The sequence below is a fragment of the Ornithodoros turicata genome, chromosome 1 (genome assembly GCF_037126465.1).
Source record: "Ornithodoros turicata isolate Travis chromosome 1, ASM3712646v1, whole genome shotgun sequence".
Classification (NCBI taxonomy): domain Eukaryota; kingdom Metazoa; phylum Arthropoda; class Arachnida; order Ixodida; family Argasidae; genus Ornithodoros; species Ornithodoros turicata.
In genome coordinates, this window is record NC_088201.1 from 108,307,203 (window position 1) to 108,326,655 (window position 19,453).

A 19,453-nucleotide genomic window follows, 5' to 3' on the forward strand; every position below is an offset into this window, starting at 1 on the left:
TTCAAGTTGCGCTGGTGCCAACTGGGCACTTTGTGGTACCAGTTCAAACTGGACTGGTAGCAACTGGGAAGTGAACAGGTACCAGTTCAAGCTGGGCTGGCGGCAACTGGAAAGTGAACTGGTACCAGTTTAAGCTATGCTGGTGGCAAGTGGGCACTGTGTCAACCAATCCAAGCTGGGATGGCGGCAACTGGAAAGTGAACTGGTACCAGTTCAAGCTGGACTGGTAGCAACTGGAAGTGAGGTGGTACCAGTTCGAACTGGACCAGTTGGGGGAGTTTGGGGGAAGTTTCGGTTTCAGTGCCAGGACAGGTTAATATGAAGATTGCAAGATGAAGTTATAACAACGATCAGAAAGTAGCTTTATTAGTAGAAATGATCATATTTCAATTTTTGGTAAAGTTCGTTAGTGTTAACGAAAGTTATTTTGGAACTCTTATAGTTGTATTTTGTGCGTTCCTGCTCCCGCGATGAATCATGCGTTTACTGTGCAACGGTCGCTTGCTTAGCAGCATGCTTGTGCAGCGATTTTTGCCCGTTATGTTCTTAGCGCGATGTGTGACATAGGCGTTGGTTTTATAATCGAAAGGATTTTTCTGCAAGTTACGACAGTGCGACAGTACAATGAGCGCCAGCGGCCGGGCGGGTGGGTGTTATAGGTGGTGTGCATATACGTCACGACGCAATGTATTGTGGGAAGGCGCCGCCATAGTGGTGATCCATGATTAGTGCCTTGTTTGTGTTTCCTGCTTCTCCCGTATCGGCTGCAAATCTTGATCTGACGGAGTACTGCGGCTGTGGTCGATATGGTTTTCTGTACAGTCGTGAATTGTTCCAGTAGAAGCAGCCGACAGAAGACCGGTTCAGTCGAGAAGGTGCGCTTTTTTAGGATCCCAAAGGTCGTAGAAAAGGAAGGAAAGGCAGCAGAGATTCTAAGCGCGGACAGACGTAGGCTGTGGCTCGCTCGCATCAAGCGGTCGGACTTGACCAAAAAGAAGATAAAAAACGCAAGAGTATGCAGTCTACACTTCGTGCAAGGTAAGACATCGTGCCCTGAAATGAGTTGTCATTACGCCGCTCGCGCTGATAGAGGAGGGCCGATACGGCGTGTGCTACAAAGACGTTCATTACGCAGGTGAACCCGCGTTGTTGCACGACACAATCAGTCCGGACTGGGCACCCAATCTTAACATGGGCTACGAAAGGAACCCTGTGAGAACTGAAGCTGTGGTGGGCCGCTACGAAAGGGCAAAACGACGTGCCAAAGCTATGTGCAGTGAACACCGCATTCGCAAAGCGGAAAGTATGTGCGTAAGATTTGTGTTGATTGCCGCTGTCAAGGAATAGCCTTGATGATACTGGCCGCGCACAGCGAAAATGTTTTTATCAAGTTATGTGCTTCATTACATGTTTGAAATCCTCCTAGGCCACTCTGACAGCACAGAGATTGGAACTGAAAACAACAATGATGATGATCCAGTCACAAAAGCACTAGGTATTAGAGCTTTTTCATACCCTCACTTTGTTGACCACTTTTCAAGATTGTGAATGACATTTCAAGATTTCTGGTGACTAGTATGTTTACAGTCAAGCAGTGAGGATGGTGGTGATGTCCTCCCGGGAGCAGATACAGGTACACTTAATCACCTTGATGTGCTGTCATGACATTCACCATATAGGTCTGCATGTTATACTAATTTTTGCCGGGGCCTATTTTCAGGCACATCAGTACAGACAGATCTTCATCAAGAACATATCGAGCAACTTCAGCAAGACAACATGGCACTAAGATGTGAAGTTATTCATCTACGTCAGAAATTGTCCAGCCTTGAGCTGACACAGGAACATTTCAAGGAGAACCACGAGTATGTGAAATTCTACACAGGACTTCCATCGTATGATATATTAGAAGCAGTGTATGACTTAGTTGACGAAACTGTGCCAAAGTCGGAGATCAGTAAGCTCACAAAGTTCCAAGAGCTGATTGCATTCTTTTTAAAAGTGAGACTGAATGTGCCCTTCGAAGACATAGGGTATAGGTTTGGCATATCACGGAGCGCTGCATCCAGAAATTTCCACAGGTGGTTGACGTGCTTGTACACAGCATTGAAAGGTTTCATTCAGTGGCCTGATCGACGTACACAATCTCGAACCATGCCTATGGCATTTCGAGAGAGTTTTGGGACACGGGTTTCCGTGATTCTGGATTGTTTTGAAATTTTCATGGACAGGCCATCATCATTCAATCCACGAAGTGCTACATGGTCCAACTATAAGGGACACAATACTGTAAAATATCTCCTAGGCATTGCACCACAAGGATGTATAATCTTCATTTCACGTGGTTATGGTGGTCGTGCAAGTGACACTGAAATTACAGAAACTTCAGGTGTCCTGGACAACATTCATCCAAGAGACATTGTACTTGCAGACCGAGGTTTCTTAATAAGCGATTCAGTGGGAATCAGGCAGGCCAGCCTGGCAATCCCGTCATTTACACGCGGCAAACGACAGCTCTCATTTGCAGACATTGAGCAGTCACGTGAGATCTCAAATGTGAGAATCCACGTCGAACGTGTTATTGGACTTGTGAGAAGGAAATACAGAATTTTGAAGGGGTGCCTTCCTGTTGAGTTCATGAAAACTGGTGATGAATGTGATGAATTCACAGTGCTAGACCAAATAGTTACAGTTTGCTGTGCATTGTGTAACTTTTGTAAGTCAGTGGTGCCGTTTGAGTAATCTACTGTGTATGTAGCTACAACTTTTGTTCTGATTTTAAAGGTACTTTAATAAAACAACATGGACTAGACAGCTGTATGGGTCAAGGTAACAAGCATGTGTGTGGCTCATTCAAACTTTATACTTTTGCTGTTGAGTTTCTGCTTGACAAGCGTCACACAACCATTTCTTCGACTTTGGAGCACGTTTTAGGCCCACACATTTGAAGTGGTACCAACAAATTTTACATGTGTCACTGTCACAACAGATCATTCGCCCCTCTTCGGGTCCTTTGCACTTGCAGTAAGTCAGCTGCTGGGGTTGTGGCACTGGTGCGAGCACACGAGCTGGCATGTTGTTTGCAGAGGGCTTGCCATGACGAGTAAACCATTTCACTCTTAGTTCGGGCATAACAGCTTGCACGTAAAACACCTTTGCTTTCCCCAGTTCCTCCTTTATGAAATCTGGGTCAAAGTATACTCTTTCTACATGGATCCAGTTTGGCGTCCACACGGCTAGGTCTGCATACAGTCGTTCAGTACAGAACATCTGCAGCTGCACTTGATATAAGTACCTGTGTCTGTTTTTGACACAGACGCTGCCATCCCTCCTCTCCAAGCAGAATGAAGGCAGATCAAGTGCTTCGTCGAATAACAGATTTACTGCAGAGAAAGGACACTTGAGCTCATACACACCCTTGCCACAGCATGTACACGAAACAAGTCCATCAGGGGTAGCCCCAACATAGGCATTACCCAGTCAGGCATATACAACCTTAGGATGTCCCATGGACTAACGACCTCGGATAACCAGACGTCCTCAGGACGTCGGGAAACTTCCCACGGATGGAAATTGTACTAACATAGTTTGTTCAATGTTACCGCCCGAACCGGTCTACAGGACATCCTGGCCGACGAACAGAGGACACATTTTGGATAATTTGAGGCATGCAGGGGGCCGTTCTGTGGTTATCCTGTGGACGCTGTGGCAGGTTTTTGTTGGGTTCTACAGGTACTATATGATTTGATTTTATTTCTCTATTTTATTTACTTGTGGTGGTTACGCAGTAAAGACAGCATATACAGAAAAAAGAACGTTTATTACACAATAAGAAACTTCAAAGCGGCACATCTGTGAGTGCTACAGTCCCTTAGTCTGGAGGAATGTAGTTCGCGTGTAAGTCAGCTTCCATTTCTTCACTGCAAAAGAACAGGTTTCAGATTTTTCTGGAGCATCCTAGCTATAGCTTTCACAACACTGAGCATAGCTTTATTTTGTCACCGTCAGTTAATTCCATGCGTCGTTTTAGACCTACACAGATAGATTTGTCACAACACAAAATGCACCTCTGAACCAGCCGTACGACTTGCATCCAAATCAGAAATACTACCTGAAAACACTTCGCTATCCGAAATATATGGCACTCTAACAGGACAGGTGTACCCAGTACCCACCTCAATCACCGATGTTACCGCTTGAGCGAACACCGTTTGTTGCTTGACATATCCGTAGCTGATGTTCTCAGCTGTTGTGATAACTTGGAGACCGCAATATGGCGGCCGGCTCCCTGCTGCCTGACCTGTTGTGGAAGACGAATATGAGCCGCGTCTGCTCGCCGTTCTGTTTTTGCATAGCTTACCTGTACACATTGCTGCTTCAGCGATACTTTAACTGAAGCGTGCACAAGTACCAACTTGTGTAGCTGACACACTCATCGACGGGCAAACTGGTCAAAACGGTCAAAACCAACCGCCACGGCCGCCTGCTCACTGTTGCCAGCCGTGAGCTGCTCTCGATTTCGTGCATGATCTCCTACCCCAGTCAAAAATGCGTCGCGGTAATTAACTACATTTTGGGATTGCGAGCACCAACAAAGCAAATTTGCGAGCCAGGTACACTAGATTAATGCTTATTGAAGTCTCAGCACTAATTCTAATCGAATTTCACTGCGAAGTCTACTGACACGGATGCCCACACGACGTCCTCTGTCCATCCGACGTCCGTAGTTCATTGTATAATTTTGGGACATTAGATATCCTTTAAGGGTATCCTACGGAGATCTATAGGACATCGATTCAGGCAGTTCGTTCTGGGATAATAACCGGACATCCGTAGGACAGATGTGGTTGACTGGGTATCGAGTGAAACAAGTAGGCCACAATCTTGAAATTCTACATTGTCATGCAGGCACTGAGCACGTAGCTGGTATGCAGCCTTGGCATTCTTCTCTTCTTTTCTTCCCCACTTTAAAGCAGGGGCATTCACGGGCTTTCCAACTTCGCATATCTTATTTAGCAGGCTCATAGGTGGTTGTCCTACACTTGCATGACATACATCATAGAAGACCGAGGCAGTGACCCTGCCCAGCCGGTACACAAACCATTTGTGAGAGCTTGCCTGGCCACGAGTTTGCTCCTCAATTTGGGATTGGGCTCTTTTACTGAGGTTCAGTGAATTCACAAGTGTGGAGCACTCAGCAATTAGGTCATTCCAATTCTTGTTCACTGCGTTTGGGTCATAAAGGGATTTTAGCATTACGGCAGGATATTTGGAGAGCTCAGGGATGTGTGATTCAGCATACGGCTCCAGTAATGAAAGTATGACTGGCTTAGAGCTGCTCTTGTGCAGCCTGTCGAGGAACTTGTTATAGCTTTCTGGTGAGGGGCCAGGCTGTGCAACCACAGAAGGACTTCTCGGTTGGTGGATATCTTCATCAAGTCTGAGTGAATACGATGCATCAAGCTTTTGTTTTTTCTTCTTTGCGGATGAGAAGTCCAGCTTTGCCAGTGGGGCCTTCGACACATACCCCTTTCTTGCTGCTGGTAGCCACTGGTTTTCCCTGTCGGTCGTTGCCACGGAGTCTCTTGCCCGCACAGAAACCTCCGTGTAGAATAACACGGCCGCGACGTGCGAACACACCTCACCGATCCCAGCCATGCACGAATAGTGAGCAGTGACGACGTCGCCGTCAGACTCAATCAAAATCCACACAGACAGGGGTGACTCCCGTAAGCGCTGTGAATGGAAGACCTAATAAAAAATGTAGCACATTAGTAACAAATACAGTACACTATACTGCCCTGCTCCAGTACTAGAAAAACTATGCAAATGCGAGCATTTTTACTTACTTCTGAGATCATCAAGATCCTGTTGTCCGGCAGAATCTTCGTCCGAGGTTTGTTAACCCGCCCGCTAGTCACATAATTGTGCGCTTCTAGTGACCTAAAGGCCTTCATTTGCTTCCTGGATATGTAGCTCGTTGATAGGACTAGATAGTTGTTGATTTCGACGAGTCCAACGTCAGGGTATTGGCTGTCATCAAACGAAAATTCCGAAAGATCCATCTTGTACGGATCACCATAACACAGCAAAACTTTTTCATCGTACCGCTTTCTGTCCACATCATTGAGCGTGTCAGTGTAGCCTGCTGCAGTCCAGGAACTCGGCATAACAAATCGACAAAATTCGTACGAGCGGATGGACCATGAACGTTCAAAACATACGGAGAACGGATACACGTGCGTCTGGGAGATGGATCACCAGAGAGAGTGAAACGAGAGGGGAAGCGGCGCCGTGACGTCACATGCACGCCACCTATAGGATTACAGCTCGACTACAACTGTGGAGACCGCTTTATATCGTGAGTACTATACTTAAGTGCTTTTCCCTTGTGCACCATTTACAAATATTACTTCCACTACAACCGCTTCTCTTTGTTCTGCGTCACATTCGTGGCACCTGCAAGTGTTTGCCGTTTTACGAGTAACATCCGGTTTATGTTAACGTTACCAGCAACTTTTTTCATTCATGTTTTTGTTTTTGCTTTTTTTTTTCGTTTATTCTCGTGCTTTAGATCCTTCGCACCACGGATGTTGTCGAACTAGCGTAGTGCGCAGAGTAGTACTCATTGCCCCCGAAAGCCGGCGAATCTCGTAGTTGAAAGGTCCAACTACTGCACAACGGAAATGTAGAGAGATTCGCGTACTTTCCGGTGCCACGACTGCTCAAATTGAGTGACTGTCCAGGCACACACCACAGTTACATGTTGCAATTGAATGCATATTCACTTGTGCCTTTTCAACTTTCCAGAAACCTTAGCTGCTGGGGCTCAAAGGAAAATATCGATCCATCGTGTGCTATTAAAAACATCTCAAATACTTTGTTTAATGATTCAAGATGTCCACAAGGCAGTCAAGCAATGGACCAATCAACCATGAAGTATTATCTATTCCATGTAACTCTGTAGCTCATCTACTGCTATAATTTAATTATGTTACAGTTACGCTACATGTACATTAGAATATGTGTAATGTTTGACTACAAATAAAATGCAATGTTGCATTGCAGTTCTTTGGATCTGCTGTTGCTGGGAACAACGATTCTGCAAAGGGGCACCGGTTACATAAGCTAACCTCTGTCCGAACAGGCTGCTCTAAGTGAAGACACTTCAACCGGTCCCAGCTCAACAATGAGGTTTGCAACCAGTTCCAGTCGAGACTGCGACCGGTTAGAAACCAGTTGGGTCAACTGGTACAAGTTGAGACTGGGACCGGCCAGAAACCAGTTGGCCCAACTGGTTTCTGGCCGGTCCCAGTCTGAACTGGTACCAGTTGGCCCAACTGGTTTCTAACCGGTCCCAGTCTCAACTAGGACCGGTTGCAACTGAGACTGGGTGAACTGTGTTATCGAACAGGGACCAGTTGTCCCAACTGGTACCAGTTGATCTGGGGCCGGTTGAACTGGTCCCTGTTCGATAACACAGTTCAACTGGTACCAGTTCAAAAAATTTTCGCCTGGGCTGGCATGCTTTACCACTTCAGCAACAAACACACAAAACGCGGCCACGTCGTCACACAAACATCGCTGCTGCGAATGATGTTTCTAGTCCTGCGTGGTTGTCCTGCAGACCCTGACCGGTCTTCTAGTAGAAGGGTAAACCAAGAGTAAACCTCCGAACACACACAAATAAAGTTGGACACGCGGCGTTCGTCACAATGCAGATATCTGAACTGGAAGACAATCACGGCTCCCGTCATCTGCTTTGGGAGCTGGCCTGCGCATGCTCTTAGGGTCACGTGAGTGGTCACATGGTAGACAGGAGCATCCCAGAATGCAGTGCGAAGCTGGCACACCCGTCCCAATGGCAAAAAGTTGGAAGGGCCGCTCCTGTGTTTCCTTCCTCCATGCTACCATACATCGCCGCGGTTTCGACAAGTCACGTGGTAACAAATAGTGCGCGCTAGCGCCAAATCCCATAGCCAAGCGGCGATTGCCAGAACTACTACCCCGCTGCTGGGAGCATTGCGGACGTCCAGGTCTCTATTATAGTAGTAGGTCGTGCTCAGGCCAACTCGACAGCCAGCCCAGCCAGCCAAGCGGGATTCATGGAACATCTTCAGCGCCATCTACAGACCGCCTCCCCGATTAGGGGGAAAGGGATTAGGCGCAAGGGAACCTGGAACTACGTCACCGTACCAAGCATCGTCACTCCTTTTATTTAATCTTATTTTACTTTTGCCTGTGATGTCGAAAGACATCTGCCCTGATTTAAAAGGGATTAGGCACAACTGAACCTGAACCTGAACGGAATTTTCACTTCTTTCGATTTTAAGAACGCTGCAGGCAGAAAACATGAGGGCCATCACAGTGTGATATTTCGTTTAATAATTCTGTGAAAGATATTTCTGAGACTGTTCATCAATGTGACATCTCCCGTACAGACGAGGGGCGTGGTCACCACTGGCAAGCCCCTCTCCTTTTGTGTATCACGCGAATAGAAAAGGGAACGCAAAGAAATGCTAACACTGCACAAAAAAAGGGGGAAACACATAAAAACAAAAGCTATATACGGCAAGAGGACGAGGTGCAAAATGCACTCCTTCGCATTGTGAAATGAAATGTTCTCGCACCGTATTTGTGCTACCTGGCCCTACTTCTAAGATGAAGAGTAAGAAGAGCCAAAGGAAGGAGGTACCTCATGATATGCCATCAATGAATTATATAAGATAGTACAGGTTGCACTACTTCCTTGAGTCGCAGATGATTTTTTGACGTGAAAACGTCTGAAAACACGGTTTGGTAGCCAGGTCAAAATCTACGATGCAACGAAATTCTGCCGAATTTCATGACGCGATAACTCCTGTGAGAGCGCGTGAAGCTAGGACGCCGATCGAGGTGTCGTTGGAAAATTTTATAAATTTTTAAAGTTGAAATATCAAAATTTTGCCAGAATATATATATTGACAGGCATATATGAAACTAAAATATGATCAGGATCGAAGGAAACGGCAATCAGAATAAAGGGCGTCTCGAGACGAACTCAAACAGCCCCCAAAATCCTGCGCCGAGCGACCGAGAGAGCTACGGGAGCGCCGAAGCCATTTCCCTTTACTTGTGGGGCAACTCCGACTTGTGCGAGTTAGCGTCCTCGATAAACTGCACCGGTGCGCCGGCTTGCCATCCTCGATAAACTGCAGGTGCGCACTGAGCGTCCTCGATCAAAGGAGTGCACCGTACTGCCGCCGACGGAAGACGTAAGAAGGGTAGACCACACAGCAAGTCCCAAACCAACAACAACCTTTATTTTTTGTATCGCTCTTTTAAAGTTGTCACTTGCCGCCTAGCGACATCTAGAACTCAAAGGCACGCGTGCATAACCTGATAAGTAAAACACCAAGTGAAATGAGATAACAGCAAGATCGCGGTGCTTATCAAGAGATAAGGCACAACATAACATCTCTTCCCCCCTAATACAATTATTATTGTTGTTAGTTAACCAATTTACATAGTACAATCGAACATCAAAAGATCAAACATCAATCGCTTCACTTCAACGAGCAATTAATGCAAAACGTAATCCCGAAGGTAAGCTGGACGTTGTCGAAGTCTGCGGGGCCTGTCCGCCTGCCTCTGGTGGCGGTTCTCTCACCCCTCGTTGGCCCTGTCGCTGCTCAGGTGAAGGAGTGACAGATCCCTGTTCAGGGCTATCCGTTCCAGTCACGCACACACACGGTAGCCAGTCCCTCATGTTCCTGGTCCACTTGGATACCATCTGACGGAACACTTGGTCCACAATCACTCGCACTGGAAGCTCCCCCGACAACGATCGGCACTGACCACTCCAACGAATCGGTTACATCTGCAGAACCATTCCGTGGGTATACCGCCAACTTCGATGCGTTCCATAGCGTCGAACCTCCAAAAAAGAAAGGAATGGCCGCCGCACTTCTTTAACACCCTCAGCGGCTTTGAGAATCGGGGCACGGCTTTCTTCCTCTCCTTGAGTCTTATACGCACATAGTTTCCAGGACCAAACTGAGGGTCTTTGCACCTCGACGTACGTCAGTGTACCTTTCCGTGTAGTCCTGACGACCTGACACTTTCCGACGAATATCATCTGCTCCAGCTGAGACTGAAGGTACCGGTATGCCATTCTTACAGCAGCAATCACGCGGCAATTGTACGCGGCATCCTGCCATGTAGTAAAACTGCTGGGGCACTTCCCGTTGTCACGTGGGGCGTGCATCGAAGGGCCAGAAGACCCTGCTGTACAACTTCAGGCACCGGCTTCCCTTGTAATAGTGCTAGTTGGACTTGATCCTTCAAAACCCGGTTAAATCATTCGATTAAACCCTTCGCCTGTGGATAATAGACCGATGAGAACAAATGCTTCACTCCACAACCCCTCAGAAACTGTTCAAAGATTATTCCTGTAAACTGCGGTCCATGGTCCGAAACTAGTTCTTCTGGTAATCCTTCCCTGCTGAAGACTTGCCGAAGGAACCCAATGACTACCTGTGACGTTCTGGTAATCGTTCCCACAAAGGCGACCTCCGGCCGCCGACTATAATAGTCCATCAAACATATTGCGAATCTGCAACTGGGCGTCGTGCACTCAAACGGCCCCACGATGTCTATTGCCAACTTCTGCCATGGCTTCTCAGGCAGTGGCACCGGCTGAAGTGGTGCCGGCGACACCTTTGCAGACTTGTCAGCTGACTGACAAACAGCGCAGTTTCTCACGTAATCTTCTACTTGCCGGTCCATGGCAGTCCACCAATACGTGCTCCGTATCCTCTGCTTTGTTCTGACCATTCCTTGGTGGGACTGATGTGCCTGGGCAATTATCCTGCTCGTCAGTGTCTCGGGAACTAATACTCTTTCCCCTCTGAAGACCACTCCGTCGGCAACAGACAGCTCATCACGCACTTCGCGTAGAATGGCCTGACCTCTTCCGGCACCTTTTGTTTGGCTGGCCAACTTGTTGTGACGTATTCCATAATCTTTCGCAACAGTTCCTCTTCCTCGGTCGCTTGCTGCACATCCGTCTTCGTCAAGCAGGTCATCACCCATGCAACCACTTCCTCCTCAAACTGAGTTTCTTCACTGCAGCACTGGGGCAACCTGGACAGTGCGTCCGCCACAACATTCTCACTACCATTTTTGTGTTCCACAGTGTAGTTATAATTAAGAAGTCTGGCCGTCCAGCGAACTATCCACGTTCGGTCGGTGACCCAGTTCCCTCGTAGACAGAAGGGTAACCAGTGCACGGTGATCAGTCCTCAATGTGAAGTGCCTGCCCCAGAGGTAGATATGCCACCGCTCGCAAGCCCAGATGCATGCAAGTGCCTCTCGTTCACCGGTGGAATAGTTGCGACAACGCATTCGATGCAAATGCCACAGTGTGTAGCCCCTTCTTGCCTCGCTGCTGCAACACAGCACCAATTCCACACCTTGAAGCGTCAGTTGTCACAATCACCGGCAGCCTGGGATCGAACGGCCGCAACAGTCCCGCTGACACAAGGAGTCGCTTAACGTTGACGAACGCTGCCTCTTCTTCCTCGTCCCAGATAAACGTCGCTCCCTTGCGCAAAAGCTTACGTAATGGCTCTACAACTTCAGCATATCGGGGCACGAAACGGGCATAATATCCAGCGAGGCCCAAAAACGCACGAAGTCCTTCCTCACTCTGGGGTGCTGGCGCCTTCAGGATAGCATCAATCTTCGATTGTTTATTTATTTATTTATTTATTTCAGAATACCTCCAAAGGTCCCTTGGGGACAATGGGGGAGTGGGTTACAATATTAAACAGCATCACAAGTATATGTAAAACACATTTAGTACAGAAAAGTAGCGAAAATAGTGAAAATACAACGCCGTGATAATGTGAGGTAATAATATGACATACAACGAAGTTTATGCATGAAGAAACAACAACATCATAAGCTACAATGAAAAATGGATCATGTGATATACGTTAATCGTATGTTAAAAAGTACTGTACTCAAGCAAAACACTTAGAAAGGTAGCCGAATAATAACTATGAGAACAGAACAGAGATGGCATTACGAAATTCTTGAGTTTGTGTTATTGTAGCGATGTTGCTCGGAAGGTCATTCCATTCTAGCACGGTGCGACAAAAGAATGCTTTTGAAAAAACATTAGAATGGCATAAAAAGTGGTCGACTTTATTTGGGTGATCAAGGCGGGGAAATATGACAGTGGATCGGCCAATCGGACACTGTTGTGAGGGAATGTTGTGCAATAATTTATGAACGAGAGATAGACGTGAGAAAAGACAGCGCTGTCCCAGTAACTACAAACATCCCGGCGATGTCCGTGCAATATCGTGAAAAATATATTTGGATATCCCGGGGCTTATTTCAGAGAGCCTGTAGACGTCACATGTACGTCCAGGAGACTTAATTTGTCCCACGGTTCTCCACATTGCAGTAACGTCGCACAGACGTCACCATAGGAGTTTTGGATGTTCCCAGGATGTGGTTAAATCCCTGAGCTTGTGTCAAGGTTTGATGAGCTCTGTACGGAACGGTGCCATACCCCACCCCCTAATTCGGCAGTAGGGTAACCCGGGCGGAACCCAATTGAACATCCCACAATACAGCAAGAAAAATCTTTCCAGGAACAGTACTGCAAGCAGTACTGCCCCGCGACCGCAACACGGTCAACCAAAGCAGACCGCGTTAACCAAGGTGCTCTCATCCTAGAAGAGCAGGCTCCCTTTTGGCGCCCTCTGAAGGAAGACCAGAGCAAATGTATAAAGCATATACTGAAATACAAGATGTTGATGGCACGTTCGTTAAGTGTATTGGGGCGTGAAACATTTGTAACGGTGAGAGGGTGCGACTTTGCAAACAACCTGTCTGTCTGAAGTGTCAAGGTATACCCAATAGCGTTTCTAACATACCTTCTTGTCAAGTACCATATTTTCAATTCAAGCTATTGTCTATAATGTGATTACCTGCTTAGTGGAGCTATAAAAGTGATCGAATTCCTCTGTTATGTGACGAGTGTTGCACACAGACAAATGTTTTGAAAGGGCAGCAGCACGCCGACGATAGAAATACATAACGATTTTACTAGTCCCCCATGTCTAGTTTTATCTTCGGAACAAGATGTCACAAATTTATCTGTATATCTCCAAATAACGTCCTGGCGACGTTTCTGTGACATTCAATTCATGGATCCTGAGATCTGCAGACTACTTCTTTCTTCCAAACATCCAAAGCGCAATATCTTGCAGAAGTATCTGCGACATCGGGTATTTACCGAGTAAAACCGAAACTTGAATGTCGTTCTGGGACGTCCCATGACTCTCGCATGGATATCCGGATATTCAGGACGTTAGCGATCATGTAGGGATGTCCTGCGGATATTAATGGTTTACTGCGGTTCTAACGACGACAGGTTAAGTTCGCGTTTCAAAGCAGTGACTGATGTATTAGGAGAAAAATCGTTACAGATGAATCGTGCTGCTCTGTTTTAAATGAATTCTATGTTACATATTAAGTACCTCTGGTGAGGATCCCATATTGATGATGCATATTCTAGTTTAGGACGAACTATTGTTAGGTACGTGAGTCGTTTTAAGTTAGGTGGGGCCGATATAAGATTACGTCGGATGAAGGGCAGGGTGTGATTAGCATTTGAAATTATTTTATCAATGTGGTATTCCATGTTAAATCCGCTGAAAGATGTACGCCGAGGTACTTGTAAGTACTAGAGGGCGTTATGGGGGTGTTGTTAAGGGTATACTGGAAGTGATGCGAGGTTTTACGGCGTTGGAAACATACAAGTGAGCATTTGCTTAGGTTCAGTAGCATCTGCCAAGTGTCGCACCAGGATTGGATTGAGGATAAGTCATTCTGTAATGTTATTTCGTCATCAGAGGAACAAATTTTACGGTATAGCACACAGTCATCGGCGAAGAGGCGGATTTGCGAACATATGTTATCGGGAAGATCATTGATGTATACGGAAAACAGAATGGGGCCTAGTCAGTGGCGTAGCCACGGGGGAGCTAGGGGGGGGGGGGGGCTCGAGCCCCCCTACCTGCCACGGACCGACCCACGGAATTCGTGCAAATCCGAGGAGAAAATAATATATATATGGGGGGGGGGGTGACAGTGTGACGATCGCGAAAGTTCTTACAGTTCATGGCGTCTAAGCAGCACCCTTGAATGGTTTTCAAAGTATGAGCTTTTCAAAATCCTTCCAATCTCGTGACACCACCTCATTGGACATGACAGCCTATACATGTAATCGTATTGTGCACGTCCAAATCAATTATTTTCGTTCTGTTTTTTTTTTTCAATCGCATTTTGCGGCGTGCACGAGTATGTGTATGTTGTCGCGCCCAGGATCAGCGGTGGTGGTGGTGGGGGGGGGGGGGGGGGGGGTAGGGCGAGTTTTCGTATCGAGCCCCCCCTACCTTGGAGGTCTGGCTACGCCACTGGGCCTAGTACAGATCCTTGGAGTATGCCGGAGCTAACGGGTGTGGATGAGGAATCGTGACCATTGCAGCTGACGAAGAGAAGACGTTGCGAGAGAAAATTACGTAGCCAGTGAATTACATTGCTATCAAGATTCAGAGCAGAAAGCTTAAGAAGGAGTGTGTCGTGTGGTACCCTATCGAAAGCTTTGTAAAAATCAAGAAAAAGCGCATGGGTACGATATCCACTGTCTGAGTTAGACGTTATGTATGAAGCGTGCTAGTTGGGTTTCACAAGACAGATGCTTGCGAAAGCCGTGCTGATAGGGGAAGAAAAAGTTGTTGCTCTCAAGGAAGTTAACTATGTGTTCTAGCTAACTATAATTCTAGCCCGCCTTACTATGTGTGAGTAAAGTATGTGCTCGAGGATCTTACATGGGATGCTAGTTAAGGATATAGGACGATAGTTACATGGGGATGACCGGCAAGATTGTACCGGCAAGATTGCTCCAGAGGATAACCTATGGCACAAGAACTGGATTTCTTCGGCATCGGTGACGCCCTTTCTATTCAATGTCAGCCCAGCATCGGTAATTTTCCTCAAGACTGCACGTAGGTTCCGTCGGTATTCTTCCCTCGTGTTGCCGAACACCACAATATCATCCAGATACACAATTACCCCCTGACAGTCTCGAAGTAACGGATTCATTAACTTCTGGAAAACGGATGGCGCCGATGCAAGCCCGAAAGGCACACGCCAAAATCTATACAGTCCCTGATGCGTGTCAACTGGCGGCTCTCCTGGCGCAAATGCACTTGTGCGCCAACGTTGACTGGCCGAAAGAGTCGTTGGCCAAATGTCATCCGACTTTCTGCCAACCGTCAAAGCGTCTTCTTTTTTTTTTGTTTTTTTGTTTTGAGTAGCGTCTGCATTGTTTTCGGGTTTGTTTGCAGTGCAGGGCCGACATTGGCCCGCCTATATTGTGCCAATAGCACGCCCGCAAATCGCCGCACAACGTCGTTCGACAACAACTGTGAGCGACATCATACTGACGTTGGTCCAAGGTGCAGTGGCCGACTAAGTCGCATGCCGACCAAAAACCGACCACTGGCCAACGGTTGGCAGTCGCCACTTTCCACTTGGGTAGAGAACAGGATATGGTTTAAATCTCGTGATATGTATCGCTATTACCGAAAAAAGAGTGGCTGTGCGTTCTTTTCTGTGAATCTCTTCGCGACGACCACACGATGTTGGCCAGATGCATGGCAAGGCTTTACACGTCAACAAGGTGTCAGGGCGTGCTGTGGGGCCAGCGCCCGTTGACCAACATACTCTGTTAGTGACATTGGACCATGTTTGATTCAATCATTCTTGGCCGATGAAGTCATTTGCCGACCGACTGCCGATGGCCGACCGATCATCGGCAGTCGGCAAATTCCCATTGGTGACCTCCTGGCAGAGCTTGAATACCGCCCCCTCCGCTCCCGGAGCTAGCGTTGGAACTGCGCCGCAGGGGTGGGCAGTAATACTCATAGTTTGTATTATAATACTAATACGTAATACTTTGATTCTGAGGTATTATAATACATAATACTTCTGTGTATTACACGAGTAATACTAGTAATATATCGATACCGAAAAAATATATAAAATTTGCAAATCTTATAAGTTTTTTTCTGTATGCATTGGCTTACAGTATACATGGCTTACAGCGCAGCCAAGTATGCGCATGCGCCTTGCTTATTGAGACAGTCATTCTCCAATGACGTTTTATTTCAGATGCTTACATTTTTAGCATGTTCTCAGTGGCGTAGTCCTCTATACGACCTTTCCGAATATGATCAGAGAGCTCTGATCAATTCGAGCGCATTGAACAGCTTGCTCTCAGTGTGGTAGAGTCCTGATTTCGTCCAGTCTGGACGATAAAATGTGGGCCGTTCAAAAGTCTGTCACTGTCCATAGTGCAACCGCGTACAGGGGTGACTGGCTGGACTAGACCCACTCTTTCATACGACAAAGGGCTTGCAATGGCCGTCGAGCCGTCGTCGTGTGGATCGAACGCCTGCAAGCAACAGGTTTGGGTGACACTCCTGTAATTCTTTCAATGAGGGGTCATCCCACGGACCACTAGATACCTTCATCTACGACCAGAGGACGATCCCTGCAGGAACGAGCCTTGATCCACAGACCCGTCCCGCCCCGAAGTCGAAGTCAACCTGACCTTTCAGCTAGGGCAACCCCACGGAAGCAAGAGTGGCATCATCCTGCGCTCCCGCGGCCACGAGCACCCAACGGGTGTTGGAATTGCAGCAGCCCTGACTATTTTCGTCGGGAATGCCCGCACTAGCGACCAAACGCCCGTAATGTGCCATCGGGAAACGGTCGCAGCCGGCGTCCATGAATGCTCGCTGGACGACGTCGGCAAGTTGCGAAGAAAGCGAGCAAGCGGTTACCACCCATGGCCTTGATCAGTCAAAAACTGGCTTTGCAAGCAGTACAATAACGGAAAGAGACGCTTTTTCTGTCAGAGATTTCATCGAGGATAAGGAACCAGACATCGCCGTTCGAGTTCGCACTTTTGTCGGGACCTGTGCCTTGGAGGTACTGTGACTCTAGTCGTACGTTCATGTGTGCTGCGTAAATGCTGGTACGTTATTACAGAGTTTCAGTACATTGTACGCTATCGCCTCTGCGTACGTAAGGGATAGTGTTGATGGTTCTGCGCACGCCCATAACAGAAAGAAAGCTTCGCGCAGTGCGCAGAACCACCAACGCTATCTGTTACGTGCGCTATCGCCTTTGCGTACGATGTACTACTGTACGATGTCTATGTACGATGTAATGGTGTACTATGTCTCTATTAATGCGTATTTCTCATTCGGTTTAGTTGTCTTTGTTCTGAAGCCATGACACTTGTGTGAACTGGAATCGCTGGCCCGCAACACAATGGTCCTGAGCAATGATGGGGTGTAGCTAAAACATGTTATGAAATATTTTACGGTAGTTGAAAATAGTTGGAAACCACAAATAATTAGTGAGCCGTTCCATTGCCAGAGGCAGCACTATGACCGACCGCCGCAAGATTGTCTATGTAGTGAAAACTTCTCTGTAGTTTACTACAGTGGTTTTAACCAGCGGCATGACCGAGCGGGTTAAGGCGTCCTGCTCGTTGGTGCTAGCCAAGGTCGTGTTGAAGACTGGGAGGTGGTGGGTTCGAATCCTACCTCCAGCTGTGCTGTCTGAGGTTTTCCCTGGGTTTTCCTAAGACATTCCAGAGGAATGTCGGCGTTCGCAAAAAGTCGGCCCAGGACGCATACTAACCCCCATGTCTCCCACGCCTTCCTGCTGTCCCCTCTCCATCTGTCCACGTCTGTACGCCGCTCATAGCCACTGTTGCTTCGCAGCGCTAACACACACACACACAAACTACAGTGGTTAGGAGTTAACAGTTCACTGCAGTGGTGCCTTCTTCTTCCCCTTCTTAATCGTTCCCTGTAGCTTACCGCAAGGCTGAGTAGCACTGATGTTGTGCAGACTAGAAAGATAGACTTTACTTATAGTTGTAGACGAGACTCCGGAAAAAAAGAAAAAAAAAACTTTAGACGGGCTCCGCGTGGTGATGCCTCCACACAAGCAGAAACAAATAGATAAGGCGAAAAGAGCTATCAGTTAGAACAGATCTTAAAGGGACTCTGACCAGAACTTCGACAAATATTTCGTTTGCATCTATTACGAAGGTATAATATGCCTCCAAGCCACACGCGAAATATTTTGGCTGTGCGCGGAGGCAAAGTTTGCCAAACGGGGAGCTGAAAACTGGCTTCACTTTTCCCCCTCAACTCGCGCAATCGGGGCCGAAATCTAGCCTCTTTGCAGTGGACATCCGTCAATTTCCGTGTGCGTGACGAAATCACGAGGGCCACGTTTCATTGGGCGCCCGGACCGGAAGTTCTGTTGTTAGTGAGTTTGTTAAAGCGCCGGCATCCGTCCGGAAAGCGATCTTCAATATGGACGTCGAAGGAAGAAATGCAGAGACTTCGAGCCCGGAACTTCTTTCTGACCTTTCTGCGATCGAGAGGAAAATTCTGCGTGCTGAACAGCTCGGTAGGCTTTCGAAACGTCGCCGATGCCGCGAATGCGAGACGAAGTTAGAGCTCTACGAACATCAGTCACAGATGAAGCAAACAGTATGAGTCGCCTGTCTTCAGGTAAGCGATGAGCTTTTTAACGCACACTGTGATCGAACATGTAAACGTTCTCAGAAATTTCGTGTTCTGATATCTAATGCGCACTTGCTGTTCATGGTGCCGGTGTGGCTGGTGTGCCATAATGCCGAAGGAGATCGAATGCTTGTGCTGCAAGGAGCTCGAAAACACTGCCGAATGACTGCAGTATGAGTGCATTACAACCCACAAAGATTCTACTTCTTCTTCTTCAAACTTCTATTCTTCAATATGACTGCCCTGAAGGTCGCATATTGAACGCCGTGGGCAGCGCGAACCTATGAGCGACTATATTCACAAGTAAGTCACATGTGTCCTTGTCGAACGATGTTAAAATTTGGGCGCCCAAAACTGGTTTGGTCCTGCAATAAAGTCGTTAAAAACTCCAGTACAGGGCGCAGCACATAAAAAGGCTATACAGTACACGACTCTGAACTGGAGAAAACCAATGTAGGCAATTTTGTAATTGTCAGTGTGCTGTGTCCTGAGTCACGTTTTTATGTATTGCCCTGTGCATAAGGTTTTAGCGTAGGTTTTTAGCGATATTGAGTGTTCTTGATTGTCGATTCAGTGAAAAGTAAAACAATGTTGGGTTCTAAAAGAACACAGCATGTGTAGTAATGTACAAGGTGTGGGCAGGTAAACTGCAGTTGCTCTCAGGTACATGTAGAAGTGACATTGCACACACACTGTACTGTAACCGGTTACCTATTTGCCTAAACTATATTTTATGTACATCTGTGTACATGCAGATACACTGCGTATCGCCAGTTTGC

The 19,453-nt window shown here is 47.2% G+C and overlaps 1 protein-coding gene across 1 annotated transcript; it reads right to left on the reverse strand.

The window, feature by feature from the left end:
- Positions 1-10,338: 10,338 nt before the first annotated feature.
- On the reverse strand, positions 10,339-11,073 carry LOC135382247 (uncharacterized protein K02A2.6-like). Its single transcript, XM_064612581.1, has one exon. The coding sequence runs from the start codon at positions 11,071-11,073 to the stop codon at positions 10,339-10,341; it is 735 nt and encodes a 244-aa protein (XP_064468651.1).
- Positions 11,074-19,453: the final 8,380 nt, after the last annotated feature.